The 21,647-nt window shown below is 46.0% G+C and overlaps 1 protein-coding gene across 1 annotated transcript in view; it reads left to right on the top strand.

Annotated features, from left to right (window-relative positions):
- Nucleotides 1–21,097, top strand: part of LOC147611042 (uncharacterized protein At4g14342) — a 44,173-nt gene extending 23,076 nt beyond the window's left edge. Inside the window, exons 3-4 of the mRNA XM_086785686.1 lie at nt 20,395–20,518; nt 20,684–21,097. Coding sequence (XP_086641812.1) covers nt 20,395–20,518; nt 20,684–20,731 — 172 coding nt within the window. The 3' untranslated portion in view covers nt 20,732–21,097. The remainder of the gene's footprint in view (nt 1–20,394; nt 20,519–20,683) is intronic.
- The last annotated feature ends 550 nt before the right edge of the window (nt 21,098–21,647 follow it).

The following is a 21,647-nucleotide window of genomic DNA, read 5'->3' as shown; positions in this document are numbered from 1 at the left end:
CTGTGCCAAGGTGAGGTCATCTCCTAAAATGATGCCCGTTTTCTTAAGGGCGGAGCGCTTGGCCAAGAAATCCTTCTTGGCCTCCAAGGTGGGAAAGCGTAAAATGAGAGCGCTCTCCTCCATTCTTGTCTTTCTTGCCCACTCTCCAAGCCCCCGTGTGTGTAGGCCTCGAAATGCCCATGCGTGTGTATAAATCTTTGGCTTCCTCCTCTACATTGTCACCGTCCTTAAGCCCCGTGATCCGAACACGAAGTTCCCTTGTCTTTCTTCTTTGTTCCTCCTCAATGGTTAGGTTGATAATCTTCGAGGTAGATGTGCTTTCGGCCTGAGGATCCACAGAGGCCATTAGCAGAGCTCACACAGATCCTGATAGAGGCTTTACATACAGCTGCACCGACGGCCTTCCCACACACGCAGCCCACAGTACGACCACGTCCTGGGAGCATGCCCTAGAATAGTTGGTATGATGATGATTGTAGGGAGCTCAGAGCCCGGCTACAGAGAGAGGTGGCCACAGGTGTTACTACATATAGACAGTCACGCATCGTCTTCCGATCCCTCATTCGGCGGAAGAAGAGAGCATTCTTAGCTCGGCTGGAGAGAGACATCTATCAGTTGTTTTTGAGTTAGGATTCTGGGGAGGCTTGGAGATTGCTTAGAGTGCACCCCCCGCCTCCGGCCATTACCTCTCCAGATACATGGGGCGAGTATGCAGCCTCCCTCTACACAGTACCAGAGCATCCACCACTACCGAACCCTCCAGAGCCTTGTCCACCCACTTCTACCTTCTTCACAGCAAAGATGGTGAGGAGGACCATCAACAGATTGCATACAGGGAGGGCACAGGATCATGAGGGCATTGTAGCCGAGCATTTCATACATGCTAGAGATATGATTGTAGACTTGCTAGCTCTCATGTTTAATAGAGCCATGTGTGAGGGGTTTCCTGGGACTTGGAGTACTTCCACGATTGTGCCGGTACTCAAGTTTGGAGATCCGAGCCTGCCGACTAACTACTGCACCATTATGATTGGTCACTTGCTGGCCAAGCTATATGCCTCTACTCTTGAGCATGAGTTGAGCAGATGGGCAGAGAGACGAGGGGTCCGAGCTCAAGGACAGGCCGGTTTCAGGAGGAGATTCTCTACTTTGGATCATATCTTTACCCTCAGGGCTATCATTGAGGAGGGCAGAGCACATGGGAGGAGGATCTACTGTGGCTTTGTGGATTTCCGCAAGGCCTTTGACACAGTGCCTAGAGCTAGACTGACGTGCAGGCTGCAAGACTTGGGGGTTCCATGTGAGCTCATTTGGGGTATTATGGCACTTTATGAGACAGTAGTTGGGCAGGTGCGGACATCAGAGGGTCTCTCCCAGCCAGTACACTCCACTATAGGGGTGAAACAGGGCTGCCCGCTCTCTCCGACTCTATTTGGACTATACATTGATGAGATCTCTGCTTATATTGGGACCCGAGGGGACAGAGGAGCCCAGTTGGCTGGCACTTGGATACCTCTGCTCTTATATGCTGATGATATTGTGCTTATAGTAGACTCACCAGAGGGTATGCAGAGGCACTTGGATACTTTACATGCTTATGCACAGGACAGTGGGCTCTCAGTTAACCTTGGTAAGACCACTTGGTTATGGTGTTTAACACTACAGCTCAGTGGGTCTGGAGATCAGCGCCTATTTTCACATATGGGCAGGAGATAGTGGAGTATGTTGACTCATACACATATCTTGGAGTGGTGTTCACTGGGCCCACATTTTCCATGAGGGGGGCAGCAGAGGCCAGATTGACTAGAGGATATGCAACACTAGGAGGTCTAGAGAGGTTGTGCTCACACGACAGTTTCGAGAGCCACGCACTAAGCTGTGGCTTTTTGACATGCTGGTCACATCGGCTATGCTATATGGAGTACAGATCTGGGGGTCTAGCCTAGATCGTCACAGTCGATCAGGACGCACATACGATGGATGGAGATCGATGGAGAGACCACTTGTGTCCATGATCTCCAGGATGATTCGGGCTAAGGCCTCGGTACCCCATGAGATTATCTGAGCCGAGATGGGAGCACCACCGATCGTAGTCGAGGCTCTTGCCAGATCAGTGTCCTTCATTCATAGCACCTGGGAGCTTCCCCGACACCGGTATGCACGACTTGCTTTAGAGTCCTCACATCAGCTAGCCATGGAGAGAGACACTTCATGTTGGTATGCGCAGATAGCATCTTGGTTTGAGCTCCACGGGTTCAGCTTAGACAGACTTCCACCCTTCCAGTACTCTCTAGAGGCACCCTCTCTCACCTTGACACATTCTGAGATTACTTAGTAGAGTCATCAAACACGACCTCATTCAATTGGACACTAGGAGGACATGGCTAGAGCCCTTACAGGAGTTAGGGACGAAGATGGCTTTCTAATCTTCTCCGCACCACTGAGGATGGCTTTATACTTAGACAGAGCTACATGGATACCCATTTGTCTCATGGATTGAGGTGCGCCATTGGGCAGATCCGCACCTCTTCACATCAGTTAGAGATAGAGATAGGCAGATTTAGAGGCATGTCGCTGCACAGCATATTATGAGATTCGAGGGCGCTACCATTGCCTTTTCAGAGAGGGATTTGGACCACTGGCTAGAGTCATGGACTATTGTGATCAGCGATGCTTGGGTTTTTATCTCCTGGAGATCCGCAGGCTCAGAGAGTCCATTATGAGGAGGAGACGCCCGACTGGCAGGGAGTCCACACAGAGACAGATTACTGACTTCTTTAGAGGGACTACCCGGGAGGACACACAGCCGACAGCCCAACATTGGGCACCTCGTGGGACTCTAGTTGAGAGAGCTATCTAGTTGGGCAGATCCAGACACCCGAGGGTTCGCGGATCCTTACATCAGAGACGGTGCCTACTGTTGAGATATCGAGCTCGTCTAGTGAGGCGGTGGACACTGATGACCCGCTTGGGGGATAGGCCCCACACTTACACCACTGGCATGGTTGGTGAGATCTTGGGTGATATGCGGCCAGTGGGATAACAGGCTGTGTGACAGCCATTCTAGAGGCTGGCATAGTTATAGCGCCAGCTCATTTAGTCGGGTTCACACTATAGAGAACCCGTGTATGTATTTGGTTGAGTACCTTTCATATTGTGTGTACTCTTATTCTTGTATATGGTGTGTTGAGTATTGAGTGAAGAAGAAGAAGATTTTCAGCCTCTCACCTTGTGTGTTCTCTATTAGGGTTTTGTGAGTGTGTGTGTGTGCTTGCAAGAGCTCAAGCTCTCTTCTCCCCTGCATCTTTTCATGGTATCAGAGCTTGGTTTGTGCTAAGGGCTGAGCTGCAAGCAAGAGAACCACAGGAAGCGGTACGAGGGTAAGAGCTGCAACTACTCTTCCCTATTTGTGTTGGTGACTACACCCTTGTCGGGAGCTCTACGGGAGGCACCGGCAACGATCTCTGATTGAGGAGCTTTCTTCGCGGGAGTAAAGCTATTAGGGCAACTATACTGTCCTATCGGACAGTATTTATCTGGGCCGAAAACGCGTTTCGGGCGCGTCTGGACCTCCGTTTTTCAGAAAGCAGGCGATTTCGAGCATTGAGGGTAAGTCATCGATTCTCTACAGAACTCTGTTTTAAGAACTGTAGGAAGACAGATTGACTGTGCAGACACTGTGGGTGCTGCAAAGAGGTCTACAGTTGCCATTGGGTGTATGTATGCACATTGAAGTCACTGGTTGTGACATTTGAGAGTACTACAGTACCGCTGCAGAAAATACAGCAGTTTGTGGAGAAAAACCAAAGTGTTGTTTCTGGTAAAATTGTGTGTTAGGCAAGATGTCAAATGATGGGATAACCCAGATTGTGGCTGAGAAGCTTGATAAGAATAACTTCCATGCTTGGAGGTTCAGGTTGACGAATTTCCTGATGGGAAAAGGCTATTGGGACTACATAGAAGGTGAGCATGAAGAGGCACCGGAGATACCGGATATAAATCCGACTGCTGCAGATGTGAAAGAATTTAAAGACTGGAACCAAGGAGCCAGGAAGGTTATGTATTGGCTCTCCATTAGTATACAGGACACCATGATTGGGCACATTCAGGATGCCAAGTCCCCCAAGGAGGCGTGGGACACCTTGGTAAAACTGTATGAAACAAATACTAAGGCACGCAAGATACAGTTGAAGAATGAACTTCATACTGTGGAGAAAAAGAGCATGTCTGTGAATGACTATGCGCTGAAGATAAAGGGTATTGTGGAATCCCTTGCATCTATTGGTGTGTCAGTAGATGATGATGATAAGGTGGAGGTCTGTCTACGTGGTCTCGGGCCACAATACAAGGCGTTCAAGACGTCTATTCAGACTAGGGAAAACATTCCCAACTTTACAGATTTGGTGTCTATGCTGATTATCGAAGAGAAGAGCTTGGGTGAAGACCAACAGTCTTCACAAAGCAGAAACAGTTCAGAGCAGCAGGCCTTCTACACGAGTTCAGGAAGAGGACGAGATAGAGGAGGCCGTGGACGCGGTCAAGGAGGTGGCCGAACAGGTAATCAGAATTATGGCCAGCAGCAGCAGCAGCAGCAGCAACAACAACAGTCCCAAAATCAACAATAACAACAACAACACACAGGTGGAAGAGGCAAATTCAGAGGCAGAGGGAGTCAAAGAGGCCGTGGAAATTGGCAAAGGCAGTATAATGATGCACGTGAATGCTATTATTGTGGTAAGCCTGGACATGTGCAGGCAGAATGTTATAAGAAGCAGGCTGACATGCAAAATGGAAAAGTGCAGCAAAACAACTATGCATCCTCCTCAAGCAGAAATAATGAGGATAATGAAAGGTTGTTTGTTATGCAGCATGTCGTGAATGCCATGTCTGAAAATGTTGATGCAGCACAAAAAGATAATGTATGGTATGTGGATTCAGGTGCTTCGAACCACATGACGAGTCATGGGGAGTGGTTCAAGGAGATGAAAAACCCGGAAAGACTAGGTTTTGTGGAAACAGGGGATGACACTGCTCATCCAATTGTCCATGTTGGAGATGTGTCATTGTCTATGCAGGATGGCAAAGTGAAGTACCTTGCAGATGTACTTCATGTACCGAACATAACAAAGAATCTGGTTTCAGTTGGCCAGATGATTGAGCAGGGTTTGCAGGTTAGGTTTAATCCTGATGGTTGTTATGTTGAAGACTTTAAAGACAAGTGCAGGTTGGTTGTAAAAGGCAACAGAGTGGGCAGAATGTTTACATTGAATGTAGACATGCTTGAAATGAGTGCTGCGATGTTTGCAAATGGTTCAGGAATTGTTGTAGACACAGACATTTGGCATAAAAGGATTGGACATGTAAATGTGCAGAGATTGAAGTCTATGCAGACAAAAGGAATTGTGACAGGGCTGCCAAAATTTAAAGTGGAAGGTATGCAGAAAATATGTGAAGCATGCCAATTTGGGAAGCAAACAAAGCATGTGTTTCCACGTAACAGATATGTGAGCAGAAATGCACTAGATGTTGTGCATTCAGATGTATGGGGTCCTACGAAGACCATATCTATGGGAGGCTGCAGGTATTATGTGACTTTCATTGATGACCACACAAGGAAAGTGTGGGTATATTTCATGAAGGAGAAGAGTGAGGTGTTCACTCACTTTCAGAATTTCAGAGTTTTGGTTGAAAAGCAAACAGGGAAATATGTAAAGTGCCTAAGGTCAGATGGAGGGGGAGAGTACTTCTCCAATGAGTTCTCTGAATTTTTGAAGAAGAATGGTATTCGGAGACGGTTTACATGCAGATACACTCCGCAGCAAAATGGAGTTGCTGAGCCGGAAAATAGGCACATTGCTGAGATTGCGCGAGCATTGATGGAAGAGAAGAATATGCCGCATTGCGATTGGGCTGAGGCTGTTTCTACAGCAGTATACATCATGAACAGGACTCCAACTGCAGCCATACATGATGTAACTCTAGAGGAGAGGTTTACTGGCAGAAAACCAGATTTGTCTCATCTGAAAGTCTTTGGATGCATTGCATATGTGCATGTGCCAGATGAGCTGAGAACTAAGCTGGATCCAAAAGCTGAAAAATGTGTGTTTATTGGATACTCCCTTGAGCAAAAGGGATACAGGTGTTATAACCCTGCTACACGTGAGTTGAGGGTAAGCAGGGATGTTGTCTTTGATGAGATGAGCAGCTGGTATGCTGCTGAAAAAGAAGCTGTTGGGACTGATGTGAGTGGAAGTGTGGTTGCACAGAATGCAGGTCAGCAATCACAGTCTTTGAGTGGACCAGGAGAGTCCTCATCTAGTGGGTCTATTGATAGACCATGGAGTGGCAGGCTGCGTCATAATACCAGTCCTGCAAATGTGATTAGTACATCACGTAAAGGAAAAGAGAAAGTGGTTGAGCCCCTTGGTATGCCTGACATTTTTGCAGGGCATTCTCATGTTGATGGAGAGTCTAGTGGCTCAGATATGAGCCTTGATGAGGAGCTTGGGATCCCAGCTATGAGAACACCTGGTGTAAAGAAGGCTATGGAAGCCATGAATGAAAAGCTACGAAGATCAGGGAGAGTGAAGAACCCTGTGCAGAGATTTACATATGATGGTTATGTGGCACATCACTATGCATATATGGCAAAGGTTGTGCAGGTTGTTGAGCCCACATGCATTGATGAGGCTGTTGGAAATGTGTGTTGGGAGAAAGCTATGGATGAGGAGATGGATGCACTATATGGAAATGAGACTTGGGATTTAGTGCAATTGCCTGAAGGCAAGAAAGCCATTGGATGCAAGTGGGTGTACAAAGTAAAACATAACAGTGATGGAAGCATAAACAGGTACAAGGCTAGATTGGTAGCCAAAGGATATGCGCAGACATATGGCATTGATTATGAGGAAACTTTCAGCCCAGTTGCCAAGATGGCAACGGTGAGAGTTGTGATAGCAGTGGCTGCGTCAAAGCAATGGTCTTTACATCAGATGGATGTAAAGAATGCATTCTTGTATGGGGATTTGCAAGAAGAGGTGTATATGTTGCAGCCACCTGGTTATGAGGATGTGGGTCACCCCGAGCATGTTTGCAGGTTGAAGAAAGCCTTGTATGGCTTAAAGCAAGCACCAAGAGCATGGTCTGACAAGATTTCTGAATATCTTGTCACTATTGGCTTTCATGTAGCCAATGCAGATTTCTCGCTGTATGTGAGACATGGTGATAGAGGAGTTGTGCTTGTTGTCATCTATGTAGATGACTTGATCATTATAGGGGACCATGATGCAGAGATTTTTGATGTAAAGATCTTGCTTAGACAGAAGTTCGAGATGAAGGATCTGGGGGAGCTCAGATACTTCTTGGGCATTGAGGTGATTAGGTCACCACATGGTATTGGATTACTGCAGAGACAGTATGGCTTGGACATGTTGTCCAAGTATGGTATGACAGGCTGTAAGCCTATTTCTGTGCGATTGGATCAGAATGGCAAGTTGAGTGCAGATTCAGGAGAGATCTTGGAGGATCCTACTATGTACAGGTGCATAGTAGGAAGTTTGATCTACATGACGATCACCAGACCAGATTTGAGCTATGCTGTTGGGTTGGTGAGTCAGTTTATGCAGGTTCCACAGAAACCGCATTTGGATGCAGTGAGACGCATACTGAGGTATGTGAGGTCTACTTTGCATTGTGGACTATTCTATGAGACTGGGACAGAGATATGTGTACATGGGTACACAGATGCTGATTTCGCTGGTAGTATCTCAGACAGAAGATCTACCAGTGGCTTCATGTTTTTCTTTGGGGAGTGCTACTGTGACTTGGAGCAGCAAGAAGCAGCCTACGGTTGCTCTATCGAGTACAGAGGCCGAGTACAGAGGAGCTGCTATGGCAGCATGTGAGGTAGCTTGGTTGAGGAAGCTACTTGCAGATTTGGGTCTATCAGTGGATAGACAAGTTGTCATTTTCTGTGACAACATTAGCAGTATACAGTTGGCCAGGAACCCAGTATTTCATGCTCGTACGAAGCATATAGAGGTCCACTACCACTTCGTCAGAGAGAAGGTCTTGGCAGGAGACCTTGACCTTGTTTATGTCAGCACAGAGGATCAGGTAGCTGACATCTTCACCAAAGCATTGGGTACAGAGAAGCTCCGCAGATTCAGGGCTTCGCTTGGTGTACATGAGATGGAGTTGAGCTCAAGGGGGGGTGTTGAGATATCGAGCTCGTCTAGTGAGGCGGTGGACACTGATGACCCGCTTAGGGGATAGGCCCCACACTTACACCATTGGCATGGTTGGTGAGATCTTGGGTGATATGCGGCCAGTGGAATAACAGGCTGTGTGACAGCCATTCTAGAGGCTGGCATAGTTATAGCGCCAGCTCATTTAGTCGGGTTCACACTATAGAGAACCCGTGTATGTATTTGGTTGAGTACCTTTCATATTGTGTGTACTCTTATTCTTGTATATGGTGTGTTGAGTGTTGAGTGAAGAAGAAGAAGATTTTCAGACCCGACCCTCACCTTGTGTGTTCTCTATTAGGGTTTTGTGAGTGTGTGTGTGTGCTTGCAAGAGCTCAAGCTCTCTTCCCCCCTGCATCTTTTCACCTACACCGGAGGATTCAGAGCATCATTGCGAGGCATCGGGCTCGTCCGACCAGGCATCTCACTATGGCAAATATCCAGGCCATCTGGCAGAGACCCATGCTAGAGCTCCTAGGATGATTACCACTCCAGCCATATACTGTTGTACTCACTGTCACTTTTGTACTCCCCCATATTCATGTATTCATGTATCCATGTACTCATGTATCCCATTTTGACTAGTAGCATTAGCTTCCCACTCTTCCTAGTTGCTGCTTCCGGATGCTCCCTACTGATGTATTGTAGGGCTAGATACTTACCTTCAGTCCTTTCTTTTCTTTTCCAGATAGTGTATCAGATGTCACATGGTTGTAACTTTGGTCTCATAGGTCACTTTGGCCTTTTGAAGACGTTAATATAACATTTCATTTCATTTCTCTCTCTCTCTCTCTCTCTCTCTCTCAGCAGTATGGGCGCCAGGCCTTGCTACCCATTGGTGGACACAGATAGAGAGACCACAGGCCCTCATGATGGCACGCATGATACGCAACAAACCGTCAGTACCTCATGACATTATCCGAGCAGAGTTTGCTGCGCCCCCTATGATGGTAGAGGCCATATTCCAGACTATATGCCTGCTAGACAGATTCAGAGAGATGCCACAGGACAGATTGTCATACAGAGCTTTTGAGGCATCTAGACAGCTGGCTGAGGCAGGAGACAGAGGATCATGGTATGCACAGGTCACACATTGGTTCTCACAGCATGGCCTAGACATGGATCATCTACCACCATTCCAGTATGACAGGGATGCACCACATATCCGTCTCTCTCATAGTGAGAGGAACAGAGTATTGAGACAGGATCTATGGCAGCTCTATACACGAGAGACATGGATATCGCCTACACAGCCTCTTCCACCGAAGATGCTATACTACAGAGATCACTTCATGAGTATCACTGATGATGGATTTATAGAGAGACCTAGATACATGGAGGGCTTTTTACCACACGGCTCCCGAGTGGCTATTGGTCAGCTTAGAGTTTCATCACACCAATTGGAGATTGAGACTGGCAGAGCAGCACGGATCCCCCGAGAGGAGAGGGTATGCAGATTGTGCAGAGAGGAGGTGGAGAGTGAGGAGCATTATGTATGCAGATGCAGAGCATATACAGCCATCAGAGAGAGATATCCCATTTTATTCAGAGAGCCACATTCCCTACGCTAGATCTTTGAGGCAGCAGACCAGCGCATATTGGGGAGATTCATTCTAGACATACAGCGCCACAGAGAGACATCATTACAGGCTCAGACAGCTCCAGAGGGGGGACGACACACACAGATTACTACATTTTTTCAGAGATCCATCCCACTCCCAGCCCCTACACGGCAGGGAATTACTCTCCAGAGAGCAGAGACACTCAGAGCCCGCAGGAGACAGAGGACACCTGGCTTTCGGACACCATGCCTATACCAAAGAGAGATGACAGAGATCAGAGCTCAGTTTCACAGAGGGGGTGCGGAGCGACTGGCTCGCTTCAGAGCACACCCAGGCATGTTCTTCAGGGAGCTGTGGACACCCCCTTCATTGATGTATACCATTTTATACCCCCAGTATGGTACAGGATGGAGCTAGCTAGGTTGCATATCATGATTGTATACTCCATGCATATAGCTTTGCATTCTCCTAGGAGTAGAGCTCCATCCCCTTCACCACTCATTGTACTTATTGCACACCCAGATTCAGCTTTTTAGTTCAATACTTTTTCATTTTGTTGGGATGACAGAGGATACCCCATATAGGTACACCGATTTGTCTCATAGGCCGAGTTCGGTCTTTTGGAAGACGTTAATAAAATCTTTCTCTCTCTCTCTCTCTCTCTCTCTCTCTCTCTCTCTCTCCCTATTGATGTATTGTAGGGCTAGATACTTACCTTCAGTCCTTTCTTTTCTTTTCCAGATAGTGTATCAGATGTCACATGGTTGTAACTTTGGTCTCATAGGTCACTTTGCTTTTGAAGACGTTAATATAACATTTCATTTTCATTTCATCTCTCTCTCTCTCTCTCTCTCTCTCTCTCTCTCTCTCTCGCTTGTGCGCGCCTGTGCCTGCCATGTAGGCAGCGCCTGTGCTTGTGCAGCCAACCGCCATGTGTACGAACAGTCAGCCCAGCCACTTGCGCTTCTTGCAGCCAGGTGTACCACACACACGTGCGCTTCAGCCAGGTGCCACATCAGCTGCAGTCCATCTTGTGAAGCCAGCTGTACCACTTGTCAGCTGCCACGTCACTTGTGCCACGTGGCAGTGCCACGTCAACTACCTGCCATTAGTGCCACGTGTCGGCTGCCTGTACGTGATTGTACTTGCAGAGCTAACCCACAAGATGCCTCAGTTGATGCTCTTGCAACAAGATAAGAGAAACACACATATACATGCATATGCACAAACATATGAGCATGCACACATGTACACACACCAAACATGTATCTGAATCCACACACATGTACAGACTTACACATGGATTTATTGGATTAAACATGATTAGTGAATGCTTAAACATGCTTAAAAAATAATTAACAATGCTTAAGACGAAGAGGTAAAATACTCAGTCCTGTAACATACCCCCCTCTTAAAACAAAGCAATCGTCCTCGATTGTTCATTCAAAGGATTTGCCAACTGAAACAGAACCTAAGTGAGCAAGGAGAAAACTATGTCTTGCCAACTGAAGCAGAACATCTGAATAACATAAATCAAGAGCATCCACCTCGTGAATAATCATGTCCCCCTGGATGCTTTACCTGCTCCGCTCATGGCCATCCCATAGGACCCACAATCAACAGTACATCATGAACATGAGTAAACACTGATGCATATCAAACGAAAGTCTAGAATAGGCGTCCCCATTCTCTGAAGATATTCGTATATCCATCAATCAAACCATGTGACTAGTACACACATATCATAGAAATCCCATAGGTAGATACACTGTGAGGTTAGTATCTCGGGTGTGCTGATAAGAACACCAAGCGACTTCCAGATCTCATCCAAATGAACTCTGTGACAAAGGAGCGGAGTCACCCCCCTCTTGAGTAACAAGCAGTACTCGAGAATCCATAGCTGAACCTGTTGAAGCGCTTTGTAAGGTAGGCTCCAAACCAAAAGCCTCGAGGTAAAGTTGTAGTATCCTCGGTGAATCTGCCAAGTCACCCTCCTTCATCCACTTCGAATCCATAGATGAATAGTGCACAAACTTCACCAGATATTGACGTGAAACTTTCCCTCTGACTTTTCTTTCTCTATGTGCCAAAATCTGTTCTGGTTGAAGAATCTCATCAAGTTCTTTTACCTTTGGTTGCGACTCATCAACCTGCTCTGTAGGCACCGCACCTCTGAAAGGTCTAAGAAGACTCACATGGAATGCATTATGAGTCTTCCAAAGATCCGGTAACTGAAGACGATAGGAAACATCACTCATCTTCTCAATCACCTGAAAAGGCCCATAGTACCGCATACTCAATTTAGGATATAAGCTCTGTTTACCCTTCATTTTTCTGAGTCTAGCCTTCTCAAATCTCAAAAGCACCCAATCACCCAAATCAAAAACCAATGATCGACGGTGAAGGTTTGCTGCTTTTCTCTATTTCTCTTGAGTCCTTTGAAGAGCCATTTTGACCTTTTTGTAAGCCTCATATCCATATTCTCCACGAAACGATCTGCCTCGAAGATCTTATCTTTTGTATGCAGGATCGGAGGTACTTTCTTCCCACCTTCCACAATCTCGAAAGGTGCCTTTCCTGTTGAAGTGTGAATGGTGTTGTAAGCAAACTCCACCAAAGGAAGATACTTTTTCCACTGTTCTTTATGATCCGAAACATAACACTTTAGAAGATCCAGTACGATTGAGTTGGCAATTTCCGATTGCCCATCTCTTTGTGGATGAAAAGACGATGAGAACTTCAACAAAGTCTTCATGTTCTCGAAGAATGCTCTCCAAAATAAACTCGTCATTCAAGGATCTCGGTCACTAACAATAGATGTGGGCATCCCATGGTATTTTAAGATATTCGTCAAAAATATCCTCACCATTTGCTCTGCATTAATCGTCTTCCTAACTGGCATGAAATGAGCTTGTTTGCTGAAACGATCTATGATAGTCCAGATGCCATCATTCCCACTCCTTGTTCTAGGAAGGTCAAAGATAAAATCCATAGCAATACTCTCCCATGGTCTATCTGGAATAGGCAAAGAATGAAGTAACCCAGGTGTCTTTTGACGGTCATACTTCACCTTCTGACAAATGATACAATCACGAACAAAAGCATCAGCATCCCTGCGCATAGTAGGCCAACAAAAGAATGCCTCCAAAGCCTTCACTGTAGCCTCAATACCACGATGGCCTGCATAAGGCGGAGCATGGCATTCTGTCAAAACCTTCTGCCTCAGCTGAGATGTGACACACAATTTGTCATGCATCATCAAGAATCCTTTCTTGAGAGAATAATGATCAACTCGCTCTCCTTTGGTCAAACGATCAAAAATCCGCTCAAAATCTGAGTCATTAGCAACTATTCTCGTATATCATCAAGTTCATGATGAAAGATAATGGAGACGGCGGCCACATGTGGTTTCCTAGACAAGGCATCCGCTACCACATTCTTTTCGCCATCTACATGAACAATCTGAAAGTGAAACATGGACAAAAAGTTTGCCCATCTCATATGCTTCTCTGAGAGCTTCGTTTGAGTAAGGAAGTATCGAAGAGTCTGATGATCACTCTGAACAATGAAATCAGCCCCAAGAAGATAATGCTTCCAACTAGAAAGAGCATGAATAATCGCAAGAAGCTCCTTCTCATATACTTGTAGATTCCTTTCTGCTGGTGACAGAGTTCTACTCTCATAAGCAATAACATGTCCTTTCTGCATAAGAAAAGCTCCAATGCTATTCCCGCATGCATCACACTGTACCACAAAAGGTTTATGAAGATCCGGTAAAACTAAAACTGGACCAGTGGTTAGCTTTTCCTTAAGCTTGTTGAAAACTTCCACTTCCTTTACTGTCCATCGGAATTTTACATCCTTCTTGGTTAGGTGATGTAAAGGTGGTCAAATGCTCCTGTCATGACCCTGTGAAAATGGAATAGCACAAGTGTGGGCATGGTGGTTGCTGAGCAAAATAAATATTAAATGATTCACATTTGGGATGCCCGGACAAAGAGAATGATGTGTGGACATCTTCAAGTGTGAAGGGGGACCAGAACATTAATGAATTTTAATGTTCTAAGCATGGGTGGCCCCTAGGAAACTTTAATAAACATTAAAGTAAGGGGCCTAGATATTTTTGGAGGGAGGAAACTCCACTTTTGGTACACGCCTCCCTCACCTCTCTCTCTCTCTCTTGCTTTTGGGATTACGTGCAAGCTTCATGCGTGGAAGAGAAGAGAAGCTGGTCGACTGCATAGAGCTGGGAACTGCTGGTTTCTGTGTGTGAAAAGCAGGCCGTACAGCGCTGTGGAAACAGGCTGTACAGAGCTGTACGAAAGCAGGTACAGTGTACGGTGATGCAGGTTCAGGTGGCGCTGACAGAAACTGAAGGCGGGTACTTTACGCGCTGCAGGTCTTGGCGACGGCTGTGCTGCAGGTACAAGCGCAGCTGATAGGACAGCGCAGACACCTGTACGGACAGGTACATGCTAACACAGACAGCGCAGACCTGTACGGACAGGTGCAGGCTGTCAAGTACTGTTCTGTCCAGCAGGTACAGGTGGCAGCAGCTGCAAGCGTAGAGATTGTACGGACAGCTGCAGGCAGAGCTTTTTCAGAGCTTAGTTGGTGCATCAGTCAAGTGGTTGCAGAGAGGAAAGTACAGACAGTCTTTCTCAAGTGCAGACTGGTACGATCGGCTTCACGAGTGCAGAACCATGCACTGAATTGGTAAGCTCTAAACTTGTCCATCTTTCTTTCTTTCCATTGGCTTATGTCTGATCCAGACTTGTGTTATCTGGCCCCTTGTGAGAGGAGGGGTATGGCAGATTGAAAGGGTGGAAACAGAGATTGGACAGTGGATGTATATGTGAACTGAATTGTGGAACCATGTACTTGGGATATGCCAGATGTGTGCTCAAGGCTGCCGTGCTGAATGGTCTTGGCTGATCAGAGGGAAACACAGAGTGTTGCTTTTGTGGGACACAGATCTGTGTGTGAATCCTCTGTGCTAAGAGGTCTTGTGGGTTGCCAGATTGGACATACAGGTGTATTCTCCTGGCTGGTTGTGTTGTACTCAGTTTTACATCACTTTGAATTTGAATAAAGAAATACCGAAAGGGGCGCCAAGCTTCGGGGCCAACAGGTGTCGTTCTCATTTCAGTTTTGGGGCACTCTAGCTCCAATTAAATTTGTTTTTATATTTGGACTACAAGTGGAAGGGTGACTGCTAGTCTACCGCACTTTGGTTTCTCCCAGAGGCCGGTTTCATCTCCCGATGCTCCTTCTCTGAGTGAGAAAACACAATCATATCATCAAAGAAAGTGCCCACAAAAGAACGGTGGGGTCGAAAAATCCGATCCATCATCTTGTTAAAAGTTGCTGGAGCATTCGTAAGACCAAAAGGCATGACCAAAAACTCATAAAGTCCAAAAGTTGTCCTGAAGGCTGTCTTGTGCACATCTTCTGGCTTGATGCGAATTTGATGATATCCACTCTTTAGATCAATGCGATTGAAGTAAGCTGCTCCATGTAATCGATCCAAAATATCATCGATTCGAGGTATAGGGAATCTGTTCTTGATGGTAATCTTATTCAGTGCCCTGTAATCAATGCACATCCGCCAAGAACCATCTTTCTTTTGTACCAAAAGCACTGGTGAACAATAGGGTGAAGAGCTCGGCTGAATCAACCCTTTGTCCAACAGATCACGCACTTGGCTCATAATCTCTTCTTGTTGGGTTGCACTCACCCTATAGGGTGGCTTATTCGGTGGTGAACTTCCAGGAATCAAATCAATCCCATGATCCTCAGGCCTAGCACTTGCAAAGCCTCTGAAAAACAATCACGAAAACTTTTGAGAAAATCCAATCTTTCCTTATCCAGCTCAGATAGGTTAGAATCTGTAGTATCTTGATTCTCTATAACAAACAGTAAGTAAACAGAAAGATGTTTCTTTTTCAGACGAGAAATGGCGGAGGCCGATACAACATGATAGATTCCCCTTTAAGCTTTACATCAAGAGTGTGTTCTTTATTCTTATTAGTGAGAGAGATTTTCCTGTTGAAAGTATCTACCACCGCTTTAACCTTATGGCACCAAGGCATACCCAACAAAACATCAGAACCCTCCAAAGGCATAATGAAGAAGTTATCCTCTCTGTCCGTGTAAGTCTGCACACTGAGACGCAGTTTCCCAATGATCGGTGTAACCTCAATCGAATGTCCAGGACAAGCCAAAGTAGCCTCATGTAACACACCCATCTCCTCTGGTTTGATGCCCAACTTTGTTGCAAGCTCGGGGGTGATGAAGTTTGCTCGAGCCCCAGGATCAAAGAAGATCAAAACCTCCTGATCTCGAAGTCTTTCCCATGCTCTGCATAACTCTGAAGATGCATCCCCTTGCTTTATCCCTATCAAGTCAGGTACTAGTCCAGCAGACGGTTTCTGTTTCTTTGCTTTAGGCTCGTCCTATGAATCATCTGCGTTTTTAGGTACTCTCTTCGGACACCTATAGTATCGGTGCCCTGCTTCTCCACAGGAGAAACATTTGTTGCTAGCTATAAGCTCTTTCCTTTCTTCATCTGTCCTTTGAGGCAAAGGCTGAAATTTTCTCTTCTTGGATTGCCCCTTCTCTCGTGGTTCAGTGTTTTTGGTCTCTTTCGATTCCTTTGATGCTTTCTTGGAGAAGAGACGTTGATCCTTGAATCCTGACATCTGACCAGTAAGCATGGCATATCTAGTCTGAGCATTTTCTATCATCTGAGTCATATTAATGACCTTTGTTTTGATGCAACAATCTCGAAGCTCCTTGGGTAACCCACATCAATAAGTCTCTATCTGCTCAACCAATGACATGGGCCTATAGGATGTGACCGGTAGCAGAGCATCAAAAGTCGGTGTCAACCTTAAGGAAGAGAAGATTTGCTTGAACTCCACCCAAGTGCTAGGTGCTATTCCTTGATGAAGAAGTGTCGACCACCATTGAAGAGCATTACCCTTTAGGAAAGAAGCTGCCTTTCGTACCTTAGATGCCTCTGTGAAGTTACCACCAAACAATGCCGCATCAAACTGTTGAATGAAGGTGAGAGCCTTCAAACGGTCCTTTGCACCACTAAAAGTATCAAACTTTACTGTAGCACCACCCTCTTTATAATCTTTTGGCTTCTCGCCTTGAACAAGATTATTATAGGGATGTGGTTTGAGAAGAGAATTGCCCACAGCATTAGATCCTATTCCCATCATACCACCTCCCATACCAGGCATACCAAAAGCACTTCCTCCACCGCCACCATAAGTTCCATACATACTTCCTGGCATAGCTCCATACATACCTCCATGCATACCTGGTTGCATGCCATAGCTCCCAGTCATGCCCATGTTGGGTACACCCGTCATGGAATTAAAGACAGAGCCTCTGCCAAAGTAACCAGGATGAGAAGTATTGAAAGGGTTTCCATGGATAGGTGGGGGAAAAGAAGAAGAAGAATCGGGGTATGGCTGAAAATTTGGGTGGATGGGAGTCGAATGTTGAGGCTTAGCTTTCTTCTCAGACCCTTGCCTCCGTGGTTTGGAATCAGCTTTGAAGTTTCGTGGGAAACGTGAGTCCTTCGCGAGTTCCATTAATTCCTCCATCAAACTTTGCATCTTTGCTTCATAGGTGGCATCATCATCTTCAAGCTCTGGCATAAGATAGATCCTTCATCTTCGCACTAGTTCCAGCCATAGAATTAAATGTGTCGTCCACAGGCTTGCCTTCTTAAAAAAGTTGACATTGAATCCCGGGAATGGAACCTTGTAACCGGCCTTCAAAAACTTGACGGGCGGTGAACACACTTAATCACACTTTAATCACTTTATGAACTGGAATAATAAATTTGGAAGAAAAAGAAAATATTTAAGTGGATCTAGAGTGCTCCTGCACAAAAGACCAATTGGCCCCAAGCGTGGCGCCCCCGCAGGTATTTATTTATCACTCGAGGTCGGCATAGCCCTTGTACAATTCCCGAGAAGATTCCTCCTTGATCCATGGGGAGATCTCCTTCAAGCTTTCACCCAAGATGTGTTGTGGGATACAAGAGCCTTGGCCCCCCATTTATACAAGTCTAGGGGTGAAAAGCTATGCTTTTCCCCCTTAGAGACTATACAAGTGCTTTTATCTCATTCAAAAACTCTTTGAATATTTTCAAAAAAAAAAAGAAGAAAATATAGCATGGCGCTAGCGTTTTCGAAATTCCCATGCAGCTTTCTCTTTTTCGGGATTTGCTGCCCGGCGCTTTTTCTCCATCGCGTTTTTCTTTGCCACCCGGCGCCTCCGCGTCTAGTTGCCAGTCGCCTCTCTCTTGGGCTGAGTACGGATGCCAGCCGCCTCTCTCTCTCTCTCTCTCTCTCTCTCTCTCTCTCTCTCTCTCTCTCGCTTGTGCGCGCCTGTGCCTGCCACGTAGGCAGCGCCTGTGCTTGTGCAGCCCAACCGCCATGTGTGCCAACAGTCAGCCCAGCCACTTGCGCTTCTTGCAGCCAGGTGTACCACACACACGTGCGCTTCAGTCAGGTGCCACATCAGCTACAGACCATCCTGTGCAGCCAGCTGTACCACTTGTCATCTGCCACGTCACACGTGCCACATGGCAGTACCACGTCAACTGCCTGCCATTAGTGCCACGTGTTGGCTGCCTGTACTTGATTGTACTTGCAGAGCTAACCCACAAGATGCCTCAGTTGATGCTCCTGCAACAAGATAAGAGAAACACACATATACATGCATATGCACAAACATATGAGCATGCACACATGTACACACACACCAAACATGTATCTGAATCCACACACATGTACAGACTTACACATGCATTGATTGGATTAAACATGATTAGTGAATGCTTAAACATGCTTAAAAAATAATTAACAATGCTTAAGACGAAGAGGTAAAATACTCAGTCCTGTAACACAATCACTCTCCCAATAATGCCACCTATCATCTGGAGGAGGGAAAGGTATTCCTTCCTGAGACCTGGAAAGCAAACTGTTACGGGAAAGCTTGAGATGCCAGCCAGAGGGTCGGACGCTAGGTCGAACTCGTGCTACCACCTCACAAAGAAGGTTTGGGCCGTGCGCAGTGCGATGGGGCTCAGTTGCATGACTCTGTCCGATGCTTCAGGCGAATCAAACTCGACTTGGTAGTATCCATGTCCCAAAGGATGAATATCAGCGATCTTTCTAGGCTCGCTGATAAGGCTCGCTTGCAAAAGATCCGTGAGCTGTCCATGTGCCGGGCGGCTATCCACAATCTTGCAGGCCAAGGTGGAGGGCTCTAGGGAGGCGACTGTCAAATCGAGGAGTTGGAGGTCTGCTTCTGAGAAGGAAAGTCAAGGGATGGCGGTCTTGGCTGGGGATGACCGAGTGGCTGCCATGGAATCCTCCTGGAGGAGAGAAGATCAGAAAACACTGAAACTTGCCACAGGAAAAATTGCCTGAAAGCTGCGAACATATGACAAAGGAGAGGCTGGAGAGGATAGGGTTGGGGTGACGGGGGTGGGGGGGGAACTGAAAATGGGGGCTGAATGGCAAGGAGGGCGGGGATGGTGAAGACGAGGGATAGCGAACTCCACAACACGGAAAACTTGGACAACCTGAGGCGACGGCAAGGGGCTGGAGGTGGGGCGGCCAAAAAACAGACAGGCAGAAGTGGTGGGCGGAAGGCTCAAAGGTTGGAAGGCAGGGGTGGGAGCAGGGGCTATGCAGGTAGTGAGAAGGAAGGAGGTGGGGGGAGGTCGGGGGGTGCACACAGGTGGTGAGGAGGGGGGAAAGCGCGAAGGGCAGCGAGGAGAGGGAGGCTGGCAATCGCAAGGGAAGGCAGGTGCGCGGGGGGGGGGGGGGGGGGGGGGGGGTGTTCCAGCTGCAGTTCGACGCCAACGCACAAGTCTTCAAAGAATCACTCCTGCCAAGATGTCAATGGAGTTTGGTCTAAGAGTGGAAAATCAATGAGAGAAACCAGCATTTGTTGAAGTGATGAAGCCTGGTGGAAACTGTTCAGGTCGGTTTTGCCTTTTTGACCTACATAATAATGTCCAAAAAGTTATATTTGGCCTCCAAGCTTTGCCCTTTGTTTTGGGCACTTCTTGGTGCCTATAGGGCCTTAAAATCAGGTCCAAATCTATAGCTTAACCTGCATATGACAATAAGGGACCCTTGGTGGAGATGACCAACAGTTTGATAGCCTAGTCGAGGCATGAATTCTTTCTCGAGTGGTGCTTTGTTGAACTGCCCACCTCTTGTTGAGCTTTAGAATTGTAATGCTAAATGACAGAAAAAAGGCCACTAGATTTAATTGTGAAGTTAAAGATCCCCCTCTTCCCCTTGTAAGTTCAAGGAAAAAGCTTTTATGCATACCCTGTTGATGCTAGAGACTGACAAGGGTGAGGCACAGTGACACAGGCACACTAATAGTTGCTTGAGTATGCTGTCTCCATTATGTGTTTTCACTGTAGATCAGCTCACAAATTAGGTACTCAAAACAATCACATAGGTAGATCATGTAATGCTTCTCATGAAGGTTCATTTTGTGCTGTTATTACAATTTTCTCTTGATCTTTGTGATTTCAGTGAGTGGGCAGTGAACATTCAGCGGGATAGCTATGCATCTTATGTTGGGCATTATCCTTTGCTTGCCTACTTCGCTGTTGCAGAAAATGAATCCATTGGCAGAGATCGTTATAACTTCATGCAGGTTACTTTTTAACCACAATTTACTGTGTTTTATATTCGTCTTGAGTAGCATTGGGTGTAGGGGTTCTTTAGGTGGAATATGGTATCAGGGTATTTGCTAGCATTAAGGATTTTCCTTTCTTATATGTGCAAAGACAATTGAAGATTTTTTTGTCTGCTGCAACAGAAAATGCTCTTGCCATGCGGTTATCCACCTGAAAAAGAAGACGACTGATAATTCACATCTCATGGAGAACAATGATGGCGAAGGTGATGATGCCCTGTTGAACCTTTTAAGCACATGATACTACTGCAGTTGGAACAAGAGATTTAGCCAAAAATTATGTGTTCTCTGTAATGAAGATTTATGGTTTAGATTTCTTTATAAATTGACTGGTGCTAATTCACAATATTTTCGTATGTTTGATTGCTATTATAAGCACTGTAAAAGTTGCTTTAGAAGTTGGATATAAGCACTGAAAAATTTGCTTTAGAAGTTGGACATAAGCACCGTAAAAGCTGCTTTAGAAGTTGGATCAGCCAGTAAAATCCATTCTATTGGTTTAGAACTTAATACATTTCAGAGATTTGTGCTGTAAAAGGTACTGTGTGCTTATGTTACTGACCTGTTTTAAAGGAGTTAAGGTTAAAGGAAGCACAGTTGTCCAAATGCACCTAAGAGTCCCCACAATTTTTTTAGAATTTAAGAACCTTATACTTGATGCCATGTGATGACTCCAAACTTTTCACGGTAAATTAAGCTAGAAGGAAGGTCTAGGTGGACCAAGAACCAACTTTGTTTTGTGGAGCCATTAAAGGTTAGTGTAAGAAGTGTCCCTCGTGTTTGCCCCTCTTTAAAGAGTAGATCTATGGCCAAAACATTCAGTTCAGTTGGAGGAATTGTAGCATGGTATGCAAAGGTTGGGCTAGTTAACGAGCTAATCTATTCTTCTATCTATAATAAACACCCTTATCTTTTGCCCTTTTTTGAAGTAGCCATGTGCTTAACTGATCTTTGTAGGTGCTTGGTGCATGGATGCCTCAGCTAATGATCTACTCAAATAAAGATCAAGGCTTTGCCTGTCGAATAGTTTCTGCTGAATTCTTTCTAAAAAAGAACAAATCTTGCTATTAAGAAAGGTGTCAAAGAT

The sequence above is a fragment of the Cibotium barometz genome, chromosome 48 (assembly GCF_041138505.1).
Source record: "Cibotium barometz isolate CiBa-2024 chromosome 48, ASM4113850v1, whole genome shotgun sequence".
Classification (NCBI taxonomy): domain Eukaryota; kingdom Viridiplantae; phylum Streptophyta; class Polypodiopsida; order Cyatheales; family Cibotiaceae; genus Cibotium; species Cibotium barometz.
The sequence above is the reverse complement of the archived record's forward strand: the minus strand, read 5'-3'. Positions and strand labels throughout refer to the sequence as shown.